Genomic DNA, 27810 nt, shown 5'->3' with positions numbered 1-27810 from the left:
AACCTTTGTATGTTGTGAATTCCTTTTCTCTTGCTGCTTTCAAAATTCTCTCTTTATTCTCATGCTCCAATTTACTAATGCTGCCGTTAAGCAAATACCAGAAATGGACTGGCTTTTATAAAGGGGGTTTATTTGGTTACAAAGTTACAGTCTTAAGGCCATAAAGTGTCCAAGGTAACGCATGAACAAATTGGGTACCTTCACTGGAGGATGGCCAATGATGTCCGGAAAACCTCTGTTAGCTCGGAAGGCACGTGGCTGGCATCTGCTCAAGTTCTGGTTTCAAAGTGGCTTTCTCCCAGGACATTCCTCTCTAGGTTTCAGCTCCTCAAAATGTCACTCTTTGTTGCTCTTGGAGCATTTGTCCTCTCTTACCTTCTCTGGAGCAACAGTCTGCTTTCAACAGCTGTCTTCAAAATGTCTCTCATCTGCAGCTCCTCTCTCAGCTCCTGTGCATTCTTCAAAGCTTCCCTCTTGGCTGTAGCAAGCTCGCTTCTTCTGTCTGAGCTTATATAGTGCTCTAGTAAACTAATCAAGGCCCATGCTGAATGGGCGGGGCCACACCTCCATGGAAACTATCCAATCAGAATTATCACCCATAGTTGGGTGGGGTGCATCTCCATGGAAACAACCTAATCCCAACGTTCCAACTTAATCAACACTAATATGTCTGCCCCCACAAGACTGCATCAAAGAACATGGCTTTTTCTGGAAGACATAATATATACAAACCCAGTACACCTTAGTATTTAGCATTCTAATTAGTATGTGTCTTGGAGTAGGTTTATTTGGATTTACTTGGTTTTGGGTACACTGTAATTCTTGGACCTGTATACATTGTCTTTCATAAGCCTTGGGTAGTTCTTGGCCATTATTTCTCATCTATTCCTTCTTCCTCTTACATTCCCTTAAGATCTATTACTTTCTGTTGCACGTTTTCAAATTCTTCTTTATGCTCACCCAGTGTCTTTGTAATATCCTTTATCTCTTTAGCCACCTTGTTGAATTTGTTTAGGCAATTTGTTTGAACATCTTTGATTAGTTTTTCCAGATTCTGTACCTCATCTAACTTTTTGATTTGCTCCTTTAACTGAGCTATATCTTACTGGTTCTTCATGTGGCTTACCAATTTTTGCTGCTGTCCAGGCATCAGATAACCTTTTTGAGTTTACTCTGAAGGTCAGTTTCTCTATCTTGTCAAAGCTTTTGTTCTTGATTGGATTTGTGTTAATAATCTTCTTTGACACCTGGTTTGTCAGTATAACCTAACAAAGGGGAGCACACACCAGCTCACAGGGCCCCAGGGAGAAGGTCAGCTACCAATGCCTGAAAGCCACTAATTCTGCTCACCAACAATGCACCTTCCTAGCCTGCTCAGCTTATGGCCCCCTTTGCCCAAAAGCCTTTCGATGTCTTCCTGGAGGTGCACTTTTCTCAAATGCCAGCAGATGGCACTGGCAACCTATTCCCCTCAGCCCTCAGAAGGCCTGGGTTTAAACCACTGATGTCCCCAGCAGATCAATTTTCCCAGTCAAAAGCTGGCATAGTGCTAGGTCATGTCCCACCCTATTTTTAGGAGAGAGGACCTCCACTGTCCTTCAGTTTGGAGCTGCTCACCTGCCAGAGACAGCAGAAGCAGGCACTTTCTGCTCAAGTGTGGGGGATGGGCCCCAGGAGCCAGGGCTGAGGGGGTTTACTCATGTTCTCTCACTGCAACTTCTCTGTCTCTTTATCCTGCACTCTCCTGGGTGTCTCCCCCTAATCTTCAGAGCTTCAGATCAATGTTGTGGACATTTCTGCCTGACCCCTAGGTGACTTTCTGGGAGAGAAGTGAACTAGTTCCTCCCTAATCAGCCATTTTGGATCTGAGTAAATCACACAAAGGTTTTGAGGCTGGGAGAATGTCCAAATCAAGGCATCATCAAGGCAATGCTTTCTCCCCGAAGACTGTGGCGTTCTGGTTCCTCTGCACATGGTGGCTCCTGAAGGTCTCTTCCTTCTCTTCCAGGTTCTATTTCAGCTTCTTGTTTCCTGTGGCTTTCTCTCAGTATACTTCTTTTTACTTTTAGTTAGTTTCTTTTATCTTTATTATTTCCTTCTTTCTACTGTCCTTTGGTTTAGTTTGCTGCTTTTTCCAATTTGCTTAGATCATTTATTTCAGTCTCAAAATTTTCTAACATCTATAGATTTTACTCTACAGTTTTAGCTGAATTCCACAAGATTTACTACATAATGTCCATTAGGCACAATATATTTTCTAATTTCTTTTTCAGAGTCTAGGCTATAGACAAGCAGATTTCTTAGTTATTAATTACACAGGAATGCTCCAGTTATCCTTTTACTTTTGATTTCTACCATAACTCTATTATGTTATTCAAATCTGATCCTAGCTTTATGGACCAGTATATGAACACATTTTGTAAATATTCCATTTGAACTCGAAAATATATCTGTTCGTGCAGTGGCCTATATACTCCAATTAGATATTTGCTTTTAAAGCCTCTTATATCCTCACAGATATAAGTCTCATACCTCAGGCCCAGGCAAACGGATACACTGACCAGTTTGGTACACAGTGTACCCAGAACGGGTACACTGGGTTCCCTACCCACTGCATGCTTTATCTTCTATATCCTACCTGATTCTAGTGTTTTCTTGTTCTATTAACCATTCAGCAAGGTATGCAAAAACATCCCACTGTGATTGCAAATATACCTGTTTATTCCTACAGTTTTTAAAATTTTTGCTTTATATATATTGAGGCTATTTTATCAGGTGTCTATAAATTTGGAGTTGCTATACTTTCTGATGAACTGCTCTTTTGGCTTTATGAAGCATCTTTTTATCTCTAGAAACTCTTCATCTTCAAATGTGATATTACTACAGCTACATCAGCTTTTTTTTTTTGTTTAAGGTTGGCAAAATCATTTCCGTACTTTTACTGTTAACTTTTTTGTATGCTTATATTTAAAGTAGCTCTCTTAAAAACAAAACAACACAGTTCTGTTTTGTTTGACATCCAGCATGACAATCTTTGGCTTTTAGTTTGAGCAATTAATCCAATTAGATTTAATGTAATCACCAGTATTTGTGGAACTGGATCAACCATGTGACTACTGGCTATTTGACCCACCCACTTTTTTTTTTTTTTTTTTACATTCCCTTCACTCTTTTTTCTTGCTTTCTTTTGGATTGCCTGAGCTGTTTTTACTTTACGTATTCCTTTCATTTACCCAGTAGTTTTGTATTATATTACTACTTGCAGCTATCCTAGAAATCATAACATGCATCCTTAATTTATCAATATTGAAGAGAAATTCTTCTATCACTTATCACTTAGGAGATCATGCATAGTTCTTAGAATAACTTAAACTCCATTTAACTACTTCCCCACTTACATGCTATTGTTCTCATGTATTTTAGTTCTATACAGACACTAAATCACAAAAACTATTTTTATTTTTGTTTAACTTTACATTTTTCATTGCTCTTCATTCCTCCCTGCATCTCTAGGCTACAATTCAGGAAAATTTACCTAATGCCAAAATAATGTGCTTCATTTTTAAGGAAAACATTTCGCTGTCTTGTAGCATCGTTTCCATTAAAAGGATGAATATCTTTCTTGCTTCTTTAAGGATAATGTCTTTTGTTTCCTCTGGGTGTTTCTGAGATTTTTTTTTTTCCTCATTGCCTCTGGTTTATAATAATGTTGCTAGGTATGGCTATCTTTGTATTTTTCATGCTTGCGATTCCTAAGAGTTTAAAACTTTCATTGCATGCTTCTTGCGATTTTTTATTTTGTTTGGCTTTTAGACAGTTTTGAAAATTTTTCAACCATTATCCTTCAAACATTGATTCTATGTCATTCTCTCTCATGACCTCACTCACTCTTCGCAGAATTACTATCATATGTAGATTAGAACTTTTCACCATATCCCACATGTCTTTTACACTGTTCACATTTCCTTTATTACCTCTATTCAATAGGTTGAGCATTTTCTTCAGGCCTATCTTCCAATTCACTAATTTTCTCTTTAAGCTGTGTCAAATAAACCATTAAAACCATCACTGTGTTCTTATAATCATTATACTTTTTAGTTCCAGATTTTCCTAAATTTGGGTTTTTTTAAATAGTTTGTATTCTTTAACAAAAGTATTGCTGGCTGTTGTTGTGTGTTTGTGTTTTAATTTCTTAAAACTGATTTACTTTAAAGTCATGTCCGATAACACTATTATCTGGATGGATTCCCTATGATACTATTATCTTATTTCTCTTTGATTTCACTCATACTGGTTTGTTGTTTTGTTTTGTTTGTAAATGAAAAATTGTTGAGGTAATATTTGTCCTAGGATGATCTTTTCCTCATTAAATTTGCTATTGTCAAGTAGCTAAAATCACTAGAAATTTTACACTGTGGTAAGCCAATCAATAACTGTAATTTTTTTTAATGGGCTTCAATCTTTATTATGCCTGATTAATTTCTGGTTCATCCTTTGAAATATCAACCCAAGGCCTAAGGGGGTCACCAAAGGCCTCTTCCTTGCTCTTGAATCTGCAGAAAATCCTGCTCATCTCCTCAGATTCTCATTCTGCCTCTTTCTGTATCAGCAGCCTTCTACTAGAACAGAGAAATGTCTCAAGGAACAAAGCAACCCCCAAGTGCTGGGTTTATCTCCCTGCATTTACTTCTTACATACCTAGGCCCTGTTCAGCTTCATTAATTCAAAGGTATGCCAATTGCCTTCAAGTATTATTTTTATATTTTGTTCTGTTTTTTTAGTTGTTCTCTAAGGGAAGACTGGTCAGAATTTCCTACTCTGACATCACCAGGAGTGGGATGGACAAAAGAAGAACCCACTAGATTATGAATTCTTTAAATAAGATTGTTGCACTCTAAATTTTCAATCTTCAATATCTAGCATTGTGCCCAGCACACAACTACTATTCAATTTACTGATAAATCAATGACCTGAAGAATAGTTCTGAGCAAAAAGAATGAAAAGTAGAGGGAGGTCAGAAGCACAACTGACAATGGAAAACATATTTTCAAATCTCATAAATCTCTTTCAGTCTATCTCTTACTCCATTTTATCTCTGCCAGTTTTCTTGATTCGGGACTTAGGAGCAATCATCCAAACTATTTCAACTGGATCTTAGATTGTCTCCTTCCCTCCAGTTCACCCTTCCTCATTTTATCTTCCACAGTTCCAATTCAAGACCCCTGCTAATTATACTTCAGATATTTCCATACTATACAAAAGAAAAATTCCAATCTTCTCTGCATGACATATAAAACCCTCAACTATTCAACCCCAGGCAATTGCATCAAACTTTTCTCCCTTCCTGCCTCCACCTTTATATCCTGTGTTTTAGCTACACTGAACTATTTTCAGTTCATCTAAAGTTCCATGCTGTTTTATTCCTCTCAGTTTTAAGTATATTGTTATCTTTGCCCAAATATCTTTTCACCATTGACAATCTGGTGTGCTCCAACTCACTATTCAACTCCATAATCCAGAATCACCTTTGAAAAGTCTTTGCATACTTTCAGGCAATTCTAATAAACTTCATCCTCTGTGTCACCACTTTACCTTATATCTGATTATAGTGCTTATCACCCTGTATGGAAATTACTACATTTCTCTCCCATCTTATACTATGTACTCCTTTTGGACAAAATTTAGAGCTGAACCACAGTAATCATATTCAAGATATTTCCTCCAAAAGCATCTTTAATACTTTTTTTTTTTTAATCTTCCTTACTGATTTAACATTCAATTGAATCCAAAAATTATCAGGAACAAATCTCATACTACGTACCAATGATAAATTAGTAAGACACTTAATATTTAGAATGCCTTAAATATCTTATTCCATCAAACTCAATTTAAGCATAAAAGCATGAGGAGGGAGAAATTCCTTGATGTCTTTGCCCATGAAGGGAAAAGGAAAAATAAAACAGATGGGATGGGCAAAGACATCAAGGAATCAAAGCTGTTTTAGTTTCCAAGCTGCCAAAATAAATAGCATATAATGGGTTGGCTTAGCAGTGGGAAATTATTGGCACATGGTTCTGGGGCTAGAAGTCCAAAATCAAGATATCAACAAGGTGATGTTTTCTCCCTGAAGACTGTAGCATTTTGGGGCTGGCTGCCAGGAATTCATGGTCCTTGGCTTTTCTGTCACATGGCAAAGCACAGGGTGGCATCTTCTCCTTTCTCTTCAGGGTTCCATTGACTTCCAGCTTCTAGATGCTCCCCATGGCTTCTCATTCCATGTCCAATTTCCCTTGCTTATAAGGACTTTGGCCATATTGAATTAAGGCCCACCTCCATTCAGTTTGGGCATACTTTAATCACATCTTCAAAGGTCCTGATTACAAATGGATTCACACTCGTGGGACCAGGGGTTGAGACCTGAACATGCCTTTTGTGGAGGACGTGATTCAGTCTTTCCATAAATTAAAAAACATACCCAATACATCACAAATTACAAAAGAGGATACTGAAACTTGAAAGCAAAACAATAAAAGGTATAATTTAGACCCAAGTCTTCTGATCCATAATTCTACTATGTTGCCCAAAATTATGATATTTGGGGTAGCAAATAAATGAGAAAAACCCACCCTCAACTAGTTCTGAACACACCTTCCATAAACTGAAAGGTTATTTTTATATAATATATCTTTGGCAAGGCATTTCTTGTGGCAGTTAAATATCTAATATAGATTTCTAAGAAAAGTAAGAGCAATTTCAGATCACTATAAGAGAATACCCTTCTTCATCAAAAACACTTTAACCAGTCTTTTGTTTAATGGTCCACAAAGCAATTGATAATTCGCTTTGTAAAATACAGAATACAAATCCAAAATGCTCATCTCTTACCCTTGCAACAAATATACCCACTTGCAAGATAGAGAAGTATTAATTTAATATGATCTAGCTAAGGAGCTCTGGACTGAGTCAGAAAACCTGAATACAAATCCTAGCTCAGTTATTGTTTAGAGTAAGAATTATGGAGCCAGAATGTTAAGTTTTCAATACTGTACTAGCTTTAAGCATCATCTGTAATACTGGAATAATAATATTACCTGCCTGGCAAACATAAAGCACCATATAACTATTAGTGAATATTATATTAAATAATACTATCTTTTAACTAGTAGAGAGTCTCAGTAAAAGATTATGAGCTAAAAACTTTAAGTATTTATCAAGATAGCCAGGACTAATGCTGTCTGCTCTACTGTCAACCAGCCCTTATAACAGTGAACCCAGCTTCTGCCTATATCTTTATATAACAAACTGAAATTTTGGGCTACAATTTCAACCTATTTCTATGTCAAAATAGAATTTGTCTGACTGTGATTTTAACCCTAAGAATTCGCAGGGAAACGGAAGGCTCTTTCTCTTTCTATACTACTTCAATCAATCTTAGGCTTCTAAAAGAAATATCTAGCTGCCCAAATTGATCTTCCCACACTGCACTGTTCCACTCTGTATTGACTCGAGATTCTATTAATAAGCTCCCCTAAGCCATTCTAGAATGAGAAAATGAAACAAACAAGCATACCTAGCATTATACAAAGAGGCCAAGCCCATAGTAGGAATAGAAACAACAACAGTAACAAGAAAAATGCAAAACAAATCCACACATCCTTTCTTTCAAATAAGCAAGTCACTGAATCTATTTGATGGCTATGAAAGAATGAAAACCCTAAGAGACATGGCTGAAAAACCATATTTTCTGGTTTGTCGCTTGTTTACACTGAAATGAAGATCATAGCATCTGTATTGAAGTACAAGATTTGAAATGCTCATCATGACTACGACTTTAAAAATGTGTCAGAGTGCGTGTCTGAGTGTGAGAGTGTATGTGTATTGTAAGGAGGGCAAGCATGCATGCATTTAGATACTTACTTGCTCCAATTTAAAGATATGCTGATTAAAGTAGTGTTGTAAACGTTCATTAGCAAAATTAATACAGAACTGTTCAAAGCTGTTATTTTCATAATCTTCAAATCCAAAAATATCAAGAACACCAATGGAAAAAGTCTGTAAAACAAGGCAAAAATTTTGGTTAAAAAAGGAGGTTCAACTTTATTTAATGAATAATATCCTTTATACAAGTTACAAAACACTCAAAGTCATTACACAGCAATAGAAAGGGGGTTTTTCTGGCCAGTGTTCAACAAAAATATACCACAAATAAAAAACATTTTAATCATCTTTATCTCCATCTTTTTCTTTCTACCTAACCACAAAAATAGATATAAATTTTAACACCTGTAATTCAGGGATTATTTTACAGAAAAGTAGGATGCAGGATTAGTTGCCAATTATTTCAATCTCAGAAATACCTAAACTTCAAAAGACAAGGAACAGCCTATGGGGAAGCTGGAAGGTTACTTAAGTGATCAGCAGAGCTATGTTATTCCTGGCTATGCCAAGAGGACCATGCAATTTTTCTCATTTTAGCTTCTATATCCCAATAAATGGAATTCTGCTTTAAGACTCAAGATAAAAAGTGCATTTAATACATCTCATGCAGGCTAGGTATCAGAATGGTGTGGTGTGGTGTGGTATATGAATGTTTATACTACTATTTCTTCATATTTTACATGGAGAAATTATCTATTAACTTCTTAATAAGGAAGACAGGGATTAAATTCTAATCCACCATACAAATACTCTTCCTATACCCTCCTCTACTCAAGTGCCATGCATATGCAAATCTATAAAATGTAAATGCACAGGATAAAAGATCTGGAAAACTGCACACAGAACAATATTTATTCTGAACAGAGTAACCAAACAGCAGTAGGGAGGGAGGCAGCAGGGAGTATAATATTTATTACTCTATATAATTTTCTGTTGTTTTACATTTCATGTATGAACAATTTATTAAAACATTTTTAAAGGAAAAAACAGAATAATCCAATGTGTGTTTACCTTGGTATTTTGTTCCAAATCTTTACTGTTCAAAAGTGCATGATTAATTCGAAAAACTATCCAGTCAAACAGGGCACTATATAGAGACTTAGCCATGGAGTTTCTGACTGTCACAGCCTGAAAAACAAGAAAAGACTTAGGAGTGTAAACGGAATTTGCAATGACCTGCCTAAGATACTGTAACAAAGTATGTTTTGCTCTCACTGAAGAAAGCAAGCATATTCTCCTGAATTATAAAATAACTTCTCTCTCATTATAAACAGGCTATAATTGAAGTTTGGACTGTGTACTCATTAACTCATTCCAACTCAGAGACTCTAACAGGGTTGGCTAAAAAAAATGTAGGTCACTCTGTTTACAACATTTTTATATATACTTCCTCTAGGAAAGAAGGTATAATGAGAAGTATACATCTAAAAACTCAATATCAAACACATGGATCTTCCAGCTAAAATGGGGGAGAGCATTCAGCAAATGAATAAACCTTTTAGGAAAAGGAACCAATATCCAAATAAAGTAACACAAAATAAGCATTCAATATATCATCAGAGATTGGATTAAAAATACATAACTCTAGTATCTGTGGAATCCTAATCATGCTATTAAAACACAGATAATACTGCCATAATTATACTTCCGGTCGTCTTCAGGTTGTCATCCACAGTAACCTCTAGAACTTCTATATCTCCAGAGAGTGTAACAATTCCTTCACTACAGTGTTATGCAATTTTTTTCCCTTACTTCAAACTTTTTCATTTTTTACAACTGAATAAAATCAATGATTCTGAAATCTACTTCTAAAATCCAAGATGTCACCAGTTCCCCATAAACTAGTTTCATCTGAAAACTTACTCCCTTCCTTCCTATTCCATCATCCATATTTTGGTGAAAATATATATATACTATATTGTCCACTACCAATAATATCTGTTCTAGTTTGCTAATGCTGCCAGAATGCAAAACCCCAGAGATGGATTGGCTTTTATAAAAGGGGGTTTATTTGGTTACACAGTTACAGTCTTAAGGCCATAAAGTGTCCAAGGTAACACATCAGCAATAGGGTACCTTCACTGGAGGATGGCCAATGGTGTCCAGAAAACCTCTGTTAGCTGGGAAGGCACGTGGCTGGCGTCTGCTCCAAAGTTCTGGTTTCAAAATGGTTTTCTCCTAGGACATTCCTCTCTAGGCTGCAGTTCCTCAAAAATGTCACTCTTAGTTATACTTGGGGTGTTTGTCCTCTCTTAGCTTCTCTGGAGCAAAAGTCTGCTTCCAATGGCCATCTTTAGAATGTCTCTCATCTGCAGCTCCTGTGCTTTCTTCAAAGTGTCCCTCTTGGCAGTAGCTCCTCTTCAAAATGCCACTCTCAGCTGCACTGAGTTCCTTCTGTTTGTCAGCTCATTTATATGGCTCCACTGATCAAGGCCCACCCTGAATGGGTGGGGCCACGCCTCCATGGAAATATCTCATCAGAATTATCACCTACAGTTGGGTGGGATGTATTTCCATGGAATCACTCAAAGAGTTACAATCTAATCAACACTGACAGGTCTGCCCACATAAGATTACATCAAAGATAATGGCGTTTGGGGGGACATAATACATTCAAACTGGCACAATATCTTAAATCAAATCAATAAGCAACAGAAGAAACTGATTAAAGTGATTAAAGGTATGAACAAGTAATTCAAAAAGGAGGAAATTAAAACAGTTATCCAGAAATCAATGAAATGCAACTTGAAATAAGATTTCCTTTATACCTATCATATTGTTAAAAATGGGAAAGATGAATAAAACCAAAGTGTTAGCAAAGATGTAAGAAATTGAGAACACTCATGCATTATTGATTTGTTGAGATTTTCTATTTCTTTTTGAGTCAGTGTAGGTAGTTTGTGCGGTTCCAGGAATTTGTCCATTTCATCTAGGTAATCAAATTTGTTGGCCTGCAGTTGTTCACAGTATCTTCTTATAGTTCTTTTTATTTCAGTGGGGTCAGTAGTAATGCCCCCCTTTTCATTTCTGATTTTCATTATTTCTTTCCTCTTTTTTTCTTCATCAGTCTTGTTAAAAGCTTATCAATTTCATAGATCTTTTCAAAGAACCACCTTTAGGTTTTGTTAATTGTTTTTTCGTTGTTGTTCTTGATTTCATTTATCTCTGCTGTAATTTTTGTTATTTCCCTTCTTCTGCTCACTTCAGGTTTAGTTTGCTCTTCTTTTCCCAGTTCTTCCAGTTTTGAGATTCTCTGATTTGAAATCTTTCTTCTTTTTTAATGTAAGCATTTAGAATTATAAATGTTTAATTTCCACAGAGTTGTGAATTTTCCATTTCTCCTCCTGTTGTTGATTTCTAGATTCATTCTATTGTGATCAGAGAAGATACACTGTACAATTTCAATACTTTTAATTAATTGAGGTTTGTTTTGTGACCTAAAATATGGTCTATCCAGGAGAATGAACCACATGCACTCAAGAATATGTATTCTGTTCTTGCTGGGTGAAATGTTCTATGAATGTCTGTTAGATCTAGTTGGTTTAGAGTATTGTTCAATATTTCCTTCTTGATCTTCTCTCTAGATGTTCTATCCATTACTGAAAGTAATATATTAAAGTCTCCTACTATTAATGTAGAACCATCAACTTCTCCCTTCAAATCTGTATTTGCTTCATAAATTTTGAGGCTTTTTATTAGGTACATACACAGTTGTAATTGTTACATCACGTTGAATTCAACCCTTCATCAGTATATAATGGCTGTCTTTATCCCTTATTTTTGTTCAGTTGTTTTTGGCATAATGTCTGTTTTATTTGATACTACCATAGCTATCCCAGCTCTCTTTTAGTTATTACTTGCATAGTGTTTTTTTTTTCCAACCTTTCACTTTCAACCCACTTGTCTCTTCAAATTTAAATTATCTTCCAGACAGTGTATAGTTGGGGGTCATGGTATATTACCATTCTGTCAGTCTATGCCTTTTGAATGGAGAGTTTAATTTAACCACATGCATTTAAAGTCACTACTGATAACACAGAACGTTCTTCTACCATTTTGCTATTTATCCATTGTAAGTCTAGTATCTTTTTGTATCTTTTTCTTATATTTTATCAATTCTTCCATTAATGTCTACCTTTGTATTAACCTAATTTTTTTCTGTTTTACCATATTCAGTTCCTTCTCATTTCTATCTGGATATATTTTTTCATATATTTTCCTTGTGGTTACCATGGGGTTAAAATTTAACATCCTAAATACATAAAATCATATTTGGTTTCATACCAAGCTTAACTTCAATACCATACACATACACTGTTCTTATGCTCCTCCATCCCTCCCCCCTTTTTTGTACTTGTTACCATCTATATCTTTTTACACTGTATGTCCAAAACCATAGATTTACCATTACTATTCATGCATGCATTTTAGAACCTGTAGAAACTAAAAAGAGGAAAAGTACTGGCATTTATAATTACCCAAATGGTTACCTTTCCCAGGTTTTTATTTCCTTTTGCCACTTTGAACCACTGTCTAGTGCCCTTTCTTTTCACTCTGAAAAACTCTGTTTAGCATAGCTTGTAAGGTAAGTTTAGTGGTGATGAACTCCCTCAGCTTTTGTTTACCTGAGAATGTCTTAATCTGCCCCTCATTTTTGCAAGAGTGTCTCGCCAGATATAAATTTGTTGGTTGGCAGTTGTTTTCTTGCAGTACTTGAAGTATTTCAACCCACTGCCTTTTTGTCTCCATAGTTTCTAATGGGGACTTCCTAGTCCATAACACATTGCTTTTTTCTTGCTGCTTTCAGAACTCTCTCATTGCCCTCTTATTTTGAAAGTTTGATCAATATATGACAGGGAGTATTTTTCTTCATGTTTACCCTGGTGGTGTTCTCTAGGCTTCTTGGATGTGCATATTCACATCTTTTCTAAGTTTAGGAAGTTCTCTGTCATTGTATCTTTGAATATTCCTTCTGCCCATTTTTCTCTTTCTTATCTTCCTGGGATTCCCAAAATGCATGCTTGATGATGTTCCAGAGGTCTCTTAGACTATTTTCAATTTTTATAATTCTTTTTTCTTTCGACTCCTCAGCGTTACTCATTTCAATGATCTTTTATTTGAGTTCGCTGATTCTTTCTTCTGCCAACTCCAATCAGAGTTGAAACCTTCCCGGGAATTTTTCATTTCAGATATTGTGGCTTTCAACTCCAATAGTTCTGGATTTAGTTCCTTTTTAAAATTTCTGTCTCTTTACTAAGATTTTCATATTGCTTATCACCTTTTTTCTTGATATCCTTCCATTGTTTCTTTGCATTTTCCTTCCTCTTCTTGAACATTTTTAAGATCATTTAAGTTTTTGTTTGGATATGTCCACAGTATGGTGTTCTTCATTTGTGTTTTCTGGATTTTTACTCTCTTCCTTGGGATGGGCCACCATTTCCCATTTCTTTCTTTGTCTTGTTTGTCACACACTGTACACTTTAATAGTGTAAAATGTTAACGCTGGGATTTATTCCCTCAGAGGTCTGTTTCTTGATTTTTGTAAACAGCTGATGATGTAACCGAGATTTTCTTGAGGTTCAGCCCCCCTGTATCAGGAAGATCTGCCCAAGGAGAATTTAGAGTGCAGGGTCCTCCCTGACTTTTCTGAGCCTGAGTCTTGTCCTGGGTTGGTACTTGTTAGTTGTTTTGAAGTTTCCCTGTTTACAAGAATTTGAATGCCCCATCTATTTTCCAGGAGACAGACCCACACTCTCTCCTAGGTGTTTAAAGCAAGCAAGTCTTTGCCCCACGCTGTCTACCTCAATAGTTACTTACACTGCTTTCTTTGTCTGGAGGGCAAATTGTAGGAGGAATTTCATGAACATGGAAACTCATACTTTATGTTTTTGTGCCATGAGTCCTTTGTCTCTGTCCCAGGAGTCTCATGTCATAAAAATCCAGGAAATTTTAGCAGCCACACTTGTTCACTTATAAACAGAATAAAACTTTATAACTACAATGTCACTTATGAGATAATACAGCTCAGCAAAATCTTTTATTGATGTCTTCATATAGCTTTCTTACTCTTTTAATTTTTTTTTTTTTAAGTGTCTCAATGTGAAATTGAAACCAAACCACACTAAAGTCCCACTCCTTAAGGGTGGGCTGCACATAGTGTCATCCTTCCAAGCATAACAATTTAAGGAGAGAAAAATAGTAATTTCATGGTGGAGAAACCTGACAAACCCTACTTTAGCTAAGTGATCAAGGTCAACTAAGTGATCAAGAATATATGATTGCATATACTCTTAATATGCTGTCATAAAGCTGGCACTTCACCTCTATTTTTCTCCCCCAAACCATAATTCCAGTCTGATCATAAGAAAACATCAGACACAATATTGTGCCACAATTCCATTCACGATATAGTGCTACAATTACCACCATCCATTACCAAAACTTTTCCATTACCCCAAACAGAAACTCTACCCATTAAGCATTAACTGCCCCAACCACCAACCACCAACCTCCCCCCACCCCCACCCCTGGTAATCTGTAATCTACTTTTTGTCTCTAAGAATTTGCATATTCTAGTTATTTCATATAAGCAGAATCATACAATACCTGTTCTTGTATGTGCCTTATTTCACTCAATGTCTTCAAGATTCATCCATGTTATAAAATGTATCTGACCTTCACTCCTTTTTACAGCTGAATACTATTGAATTGTATGTATATACCACATTTTGCTTATCCATTTATGTGTTGGTGGACACTTGGATTGCTTCTACCTTTAGGCTACTATGAATAATACCACTATGAATACTGGTGCACAAACATTTGTTTGAGTCCCTACTTTCAAATCTTTTAGGTATATATCTAAAAGAGGGATTTCCTGGTCACATGGTAGTGCTACATTTAATCTCTTGAGGGAAATCACCAAACTGTTTTCCACAGTGGCTGCAGCATTTTACATTCCCACTTAAAATGCATAAAGGTTCCTATTTCTCCACATCCTCTCCAATATTTATTTTTAATTTTTAAAATATCAGTCATTCTAGTGGGTATGAAGTGGTATCTCATTATAATTTTGATTTGCTTTCTTCTAATGGCTAATGATGCTGAATTGTACTTAAGCATCTTTTCATGTGCTTATTGGCCATTTGTATGTCTTCTTTGGAGAAATGATTATTCAAGTCCTTAGACCATTTTAAAATTAGGTTGCTTGTCTTTTTGTTGTTGAGTGTTAAGAGTTTTTTTATATATTCTGGATCCGAATCCCTTCTCAAATACAGCTTCCAAATATTTTCTCACATTCTGTTGGTTGTCTTTTCAATTCCTGGCAATGTCCTTTGATGCACAAAAGTTTTTAAGTATGAAGTCCAATTTACCTATTTTTTTCTTTTGTTTCTCATGCTTTGGGTGTAAGATCTGAGAATCTATTGCCTAAACCCAAGGTCTTCAGGATAATTCCCTATGTTTCTTACTAAGAGTTTTTTATAGTTTTAACCCTTATATTCAGGCTATTGATCCATTTTGAGCTAATTTTTGTATATGTCATGAGGTAGGGGTCCACTTTCGTTCTTTTGCATGTAGATATCTAGTTTTCCCTGCAACATTTGCTGAAGAAACTATTCTTTCCCCCATTGAGTGGACTTGGCATCCTTGTCAAAAATTAGTTGGCCACACATGTGTGGGATTATTTCTGAACTCTGAATTCTCTTTCATTGGTCTTTATTCCAGTTCTTGTGCTAGTATCACACTGTCTTGATTGCTGTGGCTGTTTTTGAAATCAGAAAGTGTGAATCATCCAAATTTTTTCTCCCTTTTTCAAGATGGTTTTTGGCTTTTCAGGGCCCTCTGCCCTTCTAAATGAATTTACTGGTAGGCTTTTCCATTTCTGCAAGGAAGGCTGTTGGGATTTTGATTGGGATTGCATTGGACCTGCTAATCACTTTAGGCAATACTGGCATCTTAATGATATTAAGTCCTCCAATCCTTGAGCACAGGTTCTTTGTACTTATTTTGGTCTTCTCTCATTTATTTCAACAATGATTTCAAATTTGCCAAGTATAAGTCCTTTACTTCCTTGGTTAATTTCATTCTTATATGTTTTACTCTTTTATTGCTATTATAAATGGAAGTGTTTTCTTGATTTGCTTTTCTGATTGTCATTGTCGGGGTATAAAAACACCAGTGATTTCTGCGTGATGATCTTATATCCCTAATAGCTCAATTCATTTATTAGCCCTAATAGCTTCTTGTAGAGTCTTTGGGATCTTCTACACATAGGATCATGTCATTAATGAACAGGGATAATTTAATTCTTGCTTTCCAGTTTGGATGCCTTTTATTTCATTTTCTTCCCTAGCTGCTCTGGCCGGAACTTCCAGTACAAGGTTGAATAGCAGTCATAAAAGTGGGCATCTTTGTCTTATTTCCAATCTTAGGAGGAAAGCTATCAGTTTTTCCCCATTGATTATGGTATTAGCTGTGGGTTTTTCATAGAATCCCTTTAGCAGTTTTTAGGAAGTTTCCTTTCCAGGAAAGCATGCTGGATTTTGTCAGGTATCTTTTCTATGTCAACTGAAATGATCATGTGTTTTCTTTTCTCCTTCATTCTATTAATTACATTGATTGATTTTCTTATGTTGAACCACCCTTGCATTCCTGAGACAGAGTAATTACTCTTCAATGCTAAAAATGTCCCAAATTTGGCCAGGGAAAACCTTGTGAAGCTGAGATACAAACAAGCTAAATTGCTAAGGATTCACTATTAATATCGAAAGCAGAATTTGAATCCAGGTCACCTATTTCAATGTTCAGTACAATTCACTACTTGGTGTTTCTGGGAATGCAAGGAGCTATAACCAAAAGGGGCTTATACTAGTCAGAAGAGTTCTAGGCAAGTAAGTTTAAAAGAGTTTTTGGAATCTATTTTCTCCTGGCAGGAGTTGGTTGAGAAAAACAAAGTCATTAAAAAGAGAGGTATCTTTGACCATGTTTGGGTACATTTTTATAGAGGTAGATGCAGCATACATTTGTGTCAATGAAGCATGAGTAATTTTAATAACCTACAGACAAATTTCTTAGAAATCAATATAGCTCCAACAAGAGTCCTGCCATGCTTGATAATCCTGGTATCCCTGACATCCCAACTCACTTGACATTATTTCTGTTATAAGTTCTCTTCTCTTCCTGAGAGCATTCAGTCTGATTCCTTTATATAGCAAGAAATTAAGCCTAACTGGCACAAGTTCTTCATATATCAATGTTTTAAAAAGCAAATTTAATTCCTTAGCTAGAAAAGATTCTTTTAAAATACAATGCCAGTTAAAAGAAGTAATCTAGAAATACAAATATTGTCACTCATGAATGAAAATCATGACTGCCAACTTTATTAACACCAAAAAAAACTGAATTTGTGATCTGAAAATTAACTCAAGGAATTAAGCAAAGGACAAAGGAAAATAAATGAAAAAAAAAATAGAGGGAAAACAAAGAAAGAATAAAAATTTTAAAAAAGAAAAAAGAATGTAATTTAAAAAAATAAAAAAAGAAACAAAGATAAAGAGAAAGAAGATTAAAGAAATAACACTGTTAAATCTCTCTAAGTTGAAGACATAGGTTTTCAAATTAGAAGAACTCACTGAATCACAACAAGGATTAAAATTTTATTATCTAGACTCATTGGGTAAAAAGTTCTGAATTCTAAGGGAAAAAAGATAAAAGCTTCAAGTTTCCAGACAAAAAAATTCTTACCTGAATCACTGTCTACATAAGAAAGAGAAAACTAGCATCAAATTCTGATTCTTCTACACTGGAAACTTGAAAATAATTGGGAAAAAAAAAAAAAAGTGACCCTACAATTCTATGTACTTAGGCAAGTTATTAATAAGTTGTCTTAAAAATATCAAGAAAAGCAATAACAGAATGTCATTTTCTTTTTCCCCAGAGAGGGGGGTAAAGAATGGACATAATGTAATCAAGTAGAGCAAGAGTAAAATATTTTAAAACTAAATAAACGAGGTTAAGACACAAAAACACAGAGTAAGTACAAAAAAATGTAAAGGAGTAGAATTTTCAAGTTAAAAGACTTTTAGATTAAATTATAAACCAAATCCCACCTATTTATTGTTATAAGAAGTACCATTATAATAAACTACTTGTCAGATAGAATCTATATAGACCTATATAAACCAATATAATACCTATTAATCCTGTACCTCCCAATATTATACTTTCAGCCCCTTTTCTCTGAAATTCAGTCCTGCATATCCAATTTTTCCACTGAAATGTCTGAATTGCAGGTTAATCTCATAAAACCCAATACCTATTAATTTTTTCCCACCCAAAAAGATCTCATTTAGTGTTTCCTATCTCACTGAAGAGTACCAATATGCTTAAAGCTGTATAAACTAATCCCATCCATTTTTCCCCATCAGTACGTCATTCATCCTAGACAAAGCAAACATTTTGCGCCACAGAAATACTTCTACAGCTTCCTAACTCATCTCTCAACAATCACTCTTACCCTCTATGTTAGGGAAAATTTCAACACGGCCCCCAAGATTCCAATCCCATGATATACATGCTGTGTATAATCCCCTCCCCTTAAGTATGAGATTGATGAATTTCATGCTTTTAATTAGCTAATATTATATGACAAAGGCTAAAGGATTTGCAGATATAATTAAGGCCCAAAATCAGTTGATTCTGAATTAATCAAAAGGAATGGGTACGACTTAATCAGAGAAGGCTCTTGAAAGAGAGACCGGGTGTTTCCATATGAGATTCTCTTGCTGACTTTTAAAAAACAAAATGCCACATTGTGGACAAGGCCACAAGGTAGAGAATAGCAGGCAGTTTCTAGTAGATGAGAACGGTCCTTATCTGGCAGCCAGCAAGAAAGCTGAAACCTAAGTCCTACAGTCACAAGGAACTGAATCCCGCCAACAATGTGTCAGCTTGGAGGAAGACCTCAAGCCTTAGGTGAGATAGCATCACTGCCAACAGTTTGACCCACTCAGGTGAGACTCTGAGCAGAGACCTATCTAAATCCAAGCCCACACTCGTAGCCCACAGAAACTGTATGACAATAAATTTGCGTTGCATTAAGCTACTAAGTTTGTTATACCCTCCTCCAACTGATTCTTCGTACTGTATCCAGAGTGATCCTTTAAAATAAAAAAAAAGCTAATACATCCTTCTTGCTAAGAACACCCTAAGAGCTTCCCAATGCTCTTCAGATAAAGAAATAAAATCCTTAATGCTCCCCAATTTTACCCCTAATGCTCAGCATACCTGTGAGCACCAAGAAACTTTTAAAATATTTACTTAACAAATAAATAAATACTCAACACAAATGTAAACAAAAATAAAATGGGTAACAAAAGCAATCTCAATTTCATTTAACTTAAAAAAGTAAAATATGAAAAAATATTTTGTAAATAAAAAAAAAGTTCTCAAAGGAAATATAAAGGCATTCGGCCTTTATGTAAAAGAAGGGGAAGACTCTTAAAAAGTTTCGGGGATTTCTGTTGCTTAGAAAGGAGCAATCAGAATGGGACCCTACAAAATATGACAAGATACCTGACAAAATGAAGAAATGCAGATGTGGAGGTATATTAGAAGGTATTTAAAAAGGGGAAAAAATTGATCAATGTGAGTCTTAGAGAACTCAATCAGAATTTACCTACCTGTGTCTTCTAACCTCATATTCCTACCCTATTTTTATAATAATTGCCATAGTTTGCTTTCTCATCACTTCCATAAAGTTGTTCTATAAAATAGTGGCTTCTCAACACTTTTCCTACCATTACATGAGGAGAATAATAATAGCAGCAGCAGTCCTAGTAGCTCACTACAGTATTAAAACTCACCTGGGAGCCTCAATATACAGATAATATTTAAAGCCATGGAATTGGACGAAATAATCTAGATAAAAAATATAAGGACAAAGACACAAAAACTGTGTCCTACAGCATCCTGTAGTTTAGAGGTCAAAAAGAAAAAGCAAGCAAAAATAACCAGAAAGGAGCAGCCAATAATAAAAGAGTAAACCAGAAGCTAAGTGAAGAAGCTGTCTGAAACAGGAATAAACAATTGGGTTAAATCTATTCATTTACAATTCTACCTACCATCTCTCCACCTCATATTAACAATATAAAAATTCAGAGTGGCAATCACATTAAGATCCTTGGAGAAAATTTGCTTAAAATCCCATACAACTTTAATTTTCCAAGTCAGTGGAATGTTCAAGATCAAAATTTCAAGGACCTTGAAAATATTTCACTCAATATTCTTTGTTGCTGTCATTTTCCTTCTGGTAAGAAGAGTAACACAAACTTAGACTTTTAAAAACGTTCAGAGTATTTAGAGTTCAAAGAAAATCTATTCATACCTCTGGCAGCTTGTATGGTAAAATAAGCTTTTCTCCCACTGTCACAGTCTTCCTGGTAACTAATGCTTCAAACAGCATCTCTTCTTTAACCTATGGAGCAGAAAAGTAAATTCAATATATAACATTTCTTACAATTGGTTGAATCATTTTATTGAAAGGCCAAACAGAAAAAAATCTTAATGAGATTAGCAAGCACACAACAGAGAAAAAAGAGAACAGAAAGAAAATGCACTGCCAATTCTGATATTGACCCAGGTAGAATTTTAAGTGTGCCACTCAAACCCCTTAAAAAAAAAAAAAAAAAAGAGTAAATAGAATGACTTTTTTTAAAGTAAAGTATATTTTGTGATCAAAGTGAAGAAACATGCTTCATTGTACAGAATACAAAAAGTATAGATGAATCCAAAAACCATTTTTAAAAGATCAACCATCACATAGAAGCCCTCTCTCCTAGGAATGGGAGGGGGACTCTGCTGGGAACCGACTGTGGCTTCTGATTAGCAAAGTCAGGCTGCTGGGTACCAACTCCAAGCACAGGTGAATTTACAACTCACCGAAGACAGAAAGCAACCAGCAGGTTCTGTTTCAACACTGCCCTCAGCAGGGAAGGAAGCAGGGCAGATAGAGAGACACAGTGGCTTCTTGGGGCAGCAGAGAACAGTGTGCTGAAGGACGGCTCTTTCCCAAGAAAAGTGGGAGACAGGGCAGGGCAGCAACTCCAACTCCTGATTAGTGAATTCGGGATGCTGGACTCCAGCTCTGAGAACAGCTACATTTTTAAACAGCCCATTATAAAAAAGCAGCTGGAGGCCTCCATTTTAGGCCTGCCCCAGGCTGGGGAGGAGGCAGGACCAACTGAGAGACACCATGACTTCTCAGGGCAGTGGGGAGAGGTTTGCTGAAGGTCAGCTTTTCCCAGGGAAAGAGGGGAGGGGGGCAGTGCCAGGAAACTTCTCTGGCTTTTGATTAGTGGTGGACTCCAGCACCAAGAGAACAGCTACAGTTTTGATCAGCCTAGAGCACAGAGAAGCTGGCAGCCTCCATTTCAACACTGCCCCTGGAAGGAGGGGAAGAGGGGCTGACTAACAGACACAGTAACATCTCAGGGCTGCAGGGGACAAGTTGCTGAAGTGGGGATCCTCCCTGGAAAAAGGATGGGGGCAAGGCCCAGTGCAGTTTGCAGCTGCTGATTAGAGATTTCAGATTCCACAGTCTGGAATCAGAGCAACAGTTTCAACCTACCCCAGTCAAAAACAAAAAATAAAAAAAAAAACACCAGCAAATCTCTGTCTCAACCATGCAAATGGCAGAGGCAGAGTTAGCTGATAACTAAAGGCGCAGTACCACCTTAGGACTGTGGAAAACAATTGGCTGAAGAGCGCAAGCAGCTGGAAACACCAGAAAAGCAAAGAATCAGAAAGACATCATAGAGAGGATGACCCCTTCAAGGGCTCCAACCCAAGGCACTTTGGAACTGATCTAAATCCCTTTATGGGTCCCTGGGACTGTTTTGACTGGGAAAAACTGAGTTGGGTAGGTCCCCTCTAGGGGGACACTCCTCCCAAAATTAGCCCTCCAGGTAAAAGTAGCTGGAGATAATGAGAGGAGTATTAAAAACATATAAAGACAAACAAAAAACAAACAGAACAGATCAACATTCCCAGAGGAGAAAGAGAGAAAAAGTAGCTTTTTCCTGGGAGTAACACAAATGCACAAATAGTGCAATCTCAAACATCATACCATATATTAAGGGCAAGAATCAGCAGAATAAGAGCTGAACAAATTCTGATCCATTAAACACAAGCCATTCTAAAGGTCTAGAATGAGCTGAACCAAGTGTCAAAGAAAAACTACACCACAAAGCCAATCAACAAGAAAACTCAAGGAGAGAGAGAAACTGATCTCTGAATAAACTCATCAAGAGTTTATTAAAATAAAGAATTGAAAGCTACAATGAGAAACAGGAAGATATGGCCCAGTCAAAGGAACAAACTAAAATGTCAGATGAGATACAGGAGTTGAAACAACTAATTAATGATGTTCAAACAAATCTCCTAAATCAATTCAAGGAGATGAAGGAAAATGAGGTAAAAGAGATAAAGGATATAAAGACACTGATTGAGCATAAAGAAGAACTTGAAAGAATGCAAAAATATATATATAATAATGTATGCGAATAAAAGGTACAACAGAAGATAAAAAAAAGAAATACAATGGAGACCATACAACAGATTCAAAGAGGCAGAAGAAAGGATCAGCGAACCAGAAGATAAGACATCTGAAATCTTACAGACAAAAGAACAAATAGGGAAAAGAATGGAAAATTTTGAGCAGGGTCTCAAGGGAATAAAATGACAGCACAAAGCATGAAAACATACATGTCATGGCTGTCCCAGAGAAGAGAGGGGGAAAGGAGCAGAAAGAATATCTGAGGAAATAATAGTCAAAAATTTCCCAACTCATATGAATATAAGACATCAATATACAGGTTCAAGAAGCTCCACATAATCCAAACAGAAAATCCAAATAGACCTATGCAAAGACACTTACCAATAATACTGTCAAATATCAAAGACAAAGAGAGAATTCTCAAAGGAGCTAGAGAAAAGCAATTCATCATATACAAGGGAAGCTTGATATGACAAATGAAAATGAGGGCACAACATACCAAAACTAACGGGATGCAGCAAAGGAAGTGCTGAGAGGGAAATTTATAGCACTAAATGCCTATGTTAAAAAAGAAGAAAGAACTAAAATCAAAGACCTACCCAAACACCTGTAGGAACTAGGGGGAAAAAAACAGCAAACTAACCCTAAAGCAAACAAAAGGAAAGAAATAAAAAAGATTATAGAGCAGAAATAAATGAAACTGAGAATAAAAACATAAAAACAATAGGAGAATCAACAAAACTGGAAGTTAGTTCTTTGAGAAAATCAGTAAATTGACAAACCCTTACCTAGACTGACAAATTAAAAGAGAGACAAGGCAAATCATTAGAATCAGAAATGAGAGGACATTACCACTGACCTGACAAATAAAAAAGATCATAAAAGGATACTATGAGCAACTCTACGTGAAAAAACTAGACAACTTAGATGAAATGCACAAATTCCTAGACATAAACAACCTACACTGACTCTAGAAGAAAGAGAAGACCTCAACAAATCAATCACAAGTACTTTCATGGTTTGGAAGTAATCAAAAACTTCCCAGCGAAGAAAAGTCCAGGACCCAATGGCTTCACAGTCATGTTCTACTAAGCGTTCCAAGAAAAATTAACACCAATCCTGCTTAAAATTGAAGAGGCGGAAATGCTACCTAACTCATTCTATGACCCAACATTACCCTAATATCAAAGTCAAACAAAGATACTACAAGAAAAGAAAATTAAAGGACAACTTATCTAATGAATATAGTTGCAAAAATCCTCAACAAAATATTAGCAAAACAAATCCAACAGCTCATTAAAAGAATTACATGCCACAATCAAGTGGGTTTCATCCCAAGTATGCAAGAGTGGTTCAACGCAGGAAAATCAACCAATGTAATACACCATATTAACAAATCAAAGAGGAAAAACCACAAGATCATCTTGATTTATGCAGAAAAGGTATTTGACAAAATCCAGCATCCTTTCTAGATAAAAACACTTCAAAAGATAGGAATAGAAGGAAACATTCTCAACATGATAAAGGGCATATATGAAAAACCCACAGCTAACATCATACTCAATGGTGAAATACTGAAAGCTTTCCCTCTAAGATCAGAGAAAAGACAAGGATGCCAACTGACACAACTGTATTTAACATTGTGATGGAAGTTCTAGCTAGAGTAATTAGGCAAGAAAAAGAATTAAAAAGGCCTCCAAAGTGGAAAGGAAGAAAAACTCTCACAATTTGTGAATGATATGATCCTATATCTAGAAAGTCCTGAAAAATCTACAACAAAGTAGTAGAGCTAATACATGAGTTCAGCAAAATGGCGGGATACAAGATCAACACTCAAAGATCAAGAGTGTTTCTATATACTAGTAAGGAGCAATCTGATGAGGAAATGAAGATAAAATATCCATTCATAAGAGCAACTGAAAGTATCCTACACATAGGAATAAATTTTATCATGCATGTAAAGGACTTATACACAGAAAACTAGAAAACATTGCCAAAAGAAATCAAAGAAGACCTAAATAGATGGAAGGACATTCCATTTTCATGGTTTGGAAGACTAAATATACTCCAGATATCAAATCTACTGAAACTGATTTATAGATTCCACACAATCCCAATCAAAATTCCAAAAGCTTACTTTGCAGAAATGGAAAAAAACAATCATCAAATTTATGTGGAAGGGAAAGGTGTCCCAAATAGCCAAAAACGTTTTGAGAAAGAAAAACAGAGTTGGAGGACTCACACTTCCTGTCTTTGAAGAATACTACAAAGCTACAAGGGTTAAAACAGCATGGTACTGGCATAAGGATAGATATATTGACTGATGGAACCGAATTCAGAGTTCAGAAACAGACCCTCACATCTTGATCAACTGATTTTTGACAAAGCAGCCAAGTCCACTCAACTGGGACAGAACAAACTCTTCAACAAACAGTGCTCAGTGAACTGAATATCCATATCCATAAGAATGAAAGAGGACTCACCTCACACTTTCACAAAAAATTACTCAAAATGGATCAAGGACCTAAATATAAAAGACAGAACCATAAAACTCCTAGAAAAAAATGTAGGGAAGCATCTTCAAGATCTTGTGATAGGAGTATCTTCTGAGACTCTACACCCAAAGCACAACAATGAAAAAAGAAAGTGATAAATGGAATCTCCTCAAAATTGAATACTTTTGTGCTTCAAAGAACTTTGTCAAAAAAGTGAAAAGACAGCCTACTCAATGGGAGAAAATATTTGGAAACTACATATCTGATAAGGGTTTAATATCCAAAATATATAAAGAAATCCTACAACTAAAAAACAAAAAGACAAACAATCCAGTTACAAAATGGGCCAAAGACTTGAATAGATACTTTTACAAGGAGAAAATACAAATGGATAAAATGCTCAAGAAAAAATGCTAACATCACTAGCTATTAGGGAAATAAAATAAAAACCACAAAAGGAGAGAGATCCAGAGAAGATGGCGGCATAGAGAGGAGTGGAAGACTTAGTCCCCACCGGAACAAGTCATAAATGACCAAAAAACTAGTAAATAACCTGGAATAACAGCGGGAGACAAACGTGACTGTCCACTCATCATCCACCAACCTGAACTGGAAGGAATGCCCAAGATCACAGCATAAAATCTGTAAGTAAAACTGCAGACCCGCGCTGAGATTTGGAGCTGAGAGGCGAGAGCCCCTCCCTCACGGAAGCTGCACCATGCCCTCTCTCAGCCCAGCTCCAAGTGAGGTTTTAATATTAAATGCTCAATACAGACAGCGAATCCTCAACAAGCAGACAGAGGCTTTTGGTGACAACTGACCTTGGGAGAATCGGGGGACATATTTGTCTCAGGACGGGGAGCCCAGAGGATCGGGTGCTATCTCTGGTTGACGGGTGAACCTGGGAGTTTTTCTGCCCCTTTCTCTCACTGTGGAGAAAACCTCAGCTGTTCTCAGTCCGCAACCCTTTGCAGTAAAGACAGCCTCAGACATTTTAAAACCAAAACACTTCGATCAGCAGAGTCACAGAAACAAAGAACTTATTGATATGCAAATGACATCTCTGAAGGGGGCATAGCTTCCCAAGAGGAAAGGGAGGGGCCCAGCTCTACTGTCCATCTTTCAGTCTTTCCTGAACCAGACCCCAAAGCCTGGGGGAGGAGAGCCACAGGCCACACCCTCTTACACAGGCAGTGACAGGCTGACAGGTGGATTTGCCGGGCAGAAAAGCACAGGTGTTTCAATCCTCTAAGAAAAGCCATCAGGGAAACCAGATACTGAAATATTACCTCCTTCTGTGACCTGAGCCTATTCTCATCTGGGAAAACCTGACTGGGGTGGCCTAGGAGGTCAGATGCCTAGACAACAGAAAACTACAACCTACACTAAGAAAAACAAAGCTATGAGCCAGTCAAAGGAACAAACATACACTTCAACTGAGATACAGGAATCTAAACAACTAATGTTAAATCAATTCAAAGAGTTTAGAGAATATTTCACAAAAGAGATAGAGGCTGTAAAGAAAACACTGGGCATATATAAGGCAGAAATTGAAAGTTCAAAAAAACAACCAGTAGAATATATGGAAATGAAAGGCACAACATAAGAGATGAAAGACACAATGTAAACATACAACAGCAGATCTCAAGAGGCAGAAGAAAACACTCAAGAACTGGAGAACAAAACACCTGAAAGCCCATACACAAAGGAGCAGATGGAGAAAAGAATGAAAAAATATGAGCAACATCTCTGGGAACTTAAAGATGAAACAAAGTACAAGAATCTACATATCACTGGTGTCCCAGAAGGAGAAGAGAAGGGAAAAGGGGCAGAGGCAATAATAGAGGAAATAATCAATGAAAATTTCCCATCTCTTATGAAAGACATAAAATTACAGATCCAAGAAGCGCAGCGTACTCCAAACAGAATAGATCTGAATAGGCCTATGCCAAGACACTTAATAATCAGATTATCAACTGTCAAAGACAAAGAGAGACTCCTGAAAGCAGCAAGAGAAAAGCAATCCATCACATACAAAGGAAGCTTAATAAGACTATGTGCAGATCTCTCAGCAGAAACCATGGAGGCAAGAAGGAAGTGGTGTGATATATTTAAGATACTGAAAGAGAAAAACCACCAACCAAGAATCCTATATCCAGCAAAGCTGTCCTTCAAATATGAGGGAGAGCTCAAAATATTTTCTGACAAACAGACAGTGAGAGACTTTGTGAACAAAACCACAAAAGGATATCATTTCACATCCACCAGAATGACTATTATCAAGAAAACAGAAAACCAAAATTGCTGAAAAGGATATGGAGAAATAGGAACACTTATTCACTGCAGGTGGGAATGCAGAATGGTTCAGCCACTTTGGAAGTAAGTTTGGCCGTTCCTCAGGAAGATAATATAGAACTGTGATATGATCTAGCAATTTCATTACTAGATATGTACTCAGAAGAACTGAAACAGGGACGCTAACAAACATTTACACACCAATGTTCACAGTGGCATTATTAATAGTTTCCGAAAGAGGGAAACAACCCAAGTGTCCATCAACTGATAAGTGTATAAACAAAATGTGGTATATACATATGAATGGAATATCATGCAGCTGAAAGAAGGAATGAAGTCCTGATGCATCCAACAACATAGGTGAACCTTAAGGATCTCTGAGCAAAATAAGCCAGGCCACAAAAGGGCAAATGTTGTATGGTGTCACTAATATGAACTAATTATAAAGAGCAAACTCTGGGGGAGGGCGGGGCAAGATGGCAGACTGGTGAGCTGTATGTTTTAGTTACTCCTCCAGGAAACTAGGTA

At 36.4% G+C, this 27810-nt stretch overlaps 1 protein-coding gene across 1 annotated transcript in view; it reads right to left on the bottom strand.

Annotated features, from left to right (window-relative positions):
• Positions 1–27810, bottom strand: part of MYO9A (myosin IXA) — a 434300-nt gene that overhangs the window by 232332 nt on the left and 174158 nt on the right. Inside the window, 3 exon segments of the mRNA XM_037833522.1 lie at positions 7918–8052; positions 8950–9066; positions 20324–20413. Of these exon segments, the coding sequence (XP_037689450.1) occupies positions 7918–8052; positions 8950–9066; positions 20324–20413 (342 nt within the window).

The sequence above is a fragment of the Choloepus didactylus genome, chromosome 4, assembly GCF_015220235.1.
Source record: "Choloepus didactylus isolate mChoDid1 chromosome 4, mChoDid1.pri, whole genome shotgun sequence".
Taxonomy (NCBI): domain Eukaryota; kingdom Metazoa; phylum Chordata; class Mammalia; order Pilosa; family Megalonychidae; genus Choloepus; species Choloepus didactylus.
This window is presented reverse-complemented; position numbering and strand designations above follow the sequence as displayed.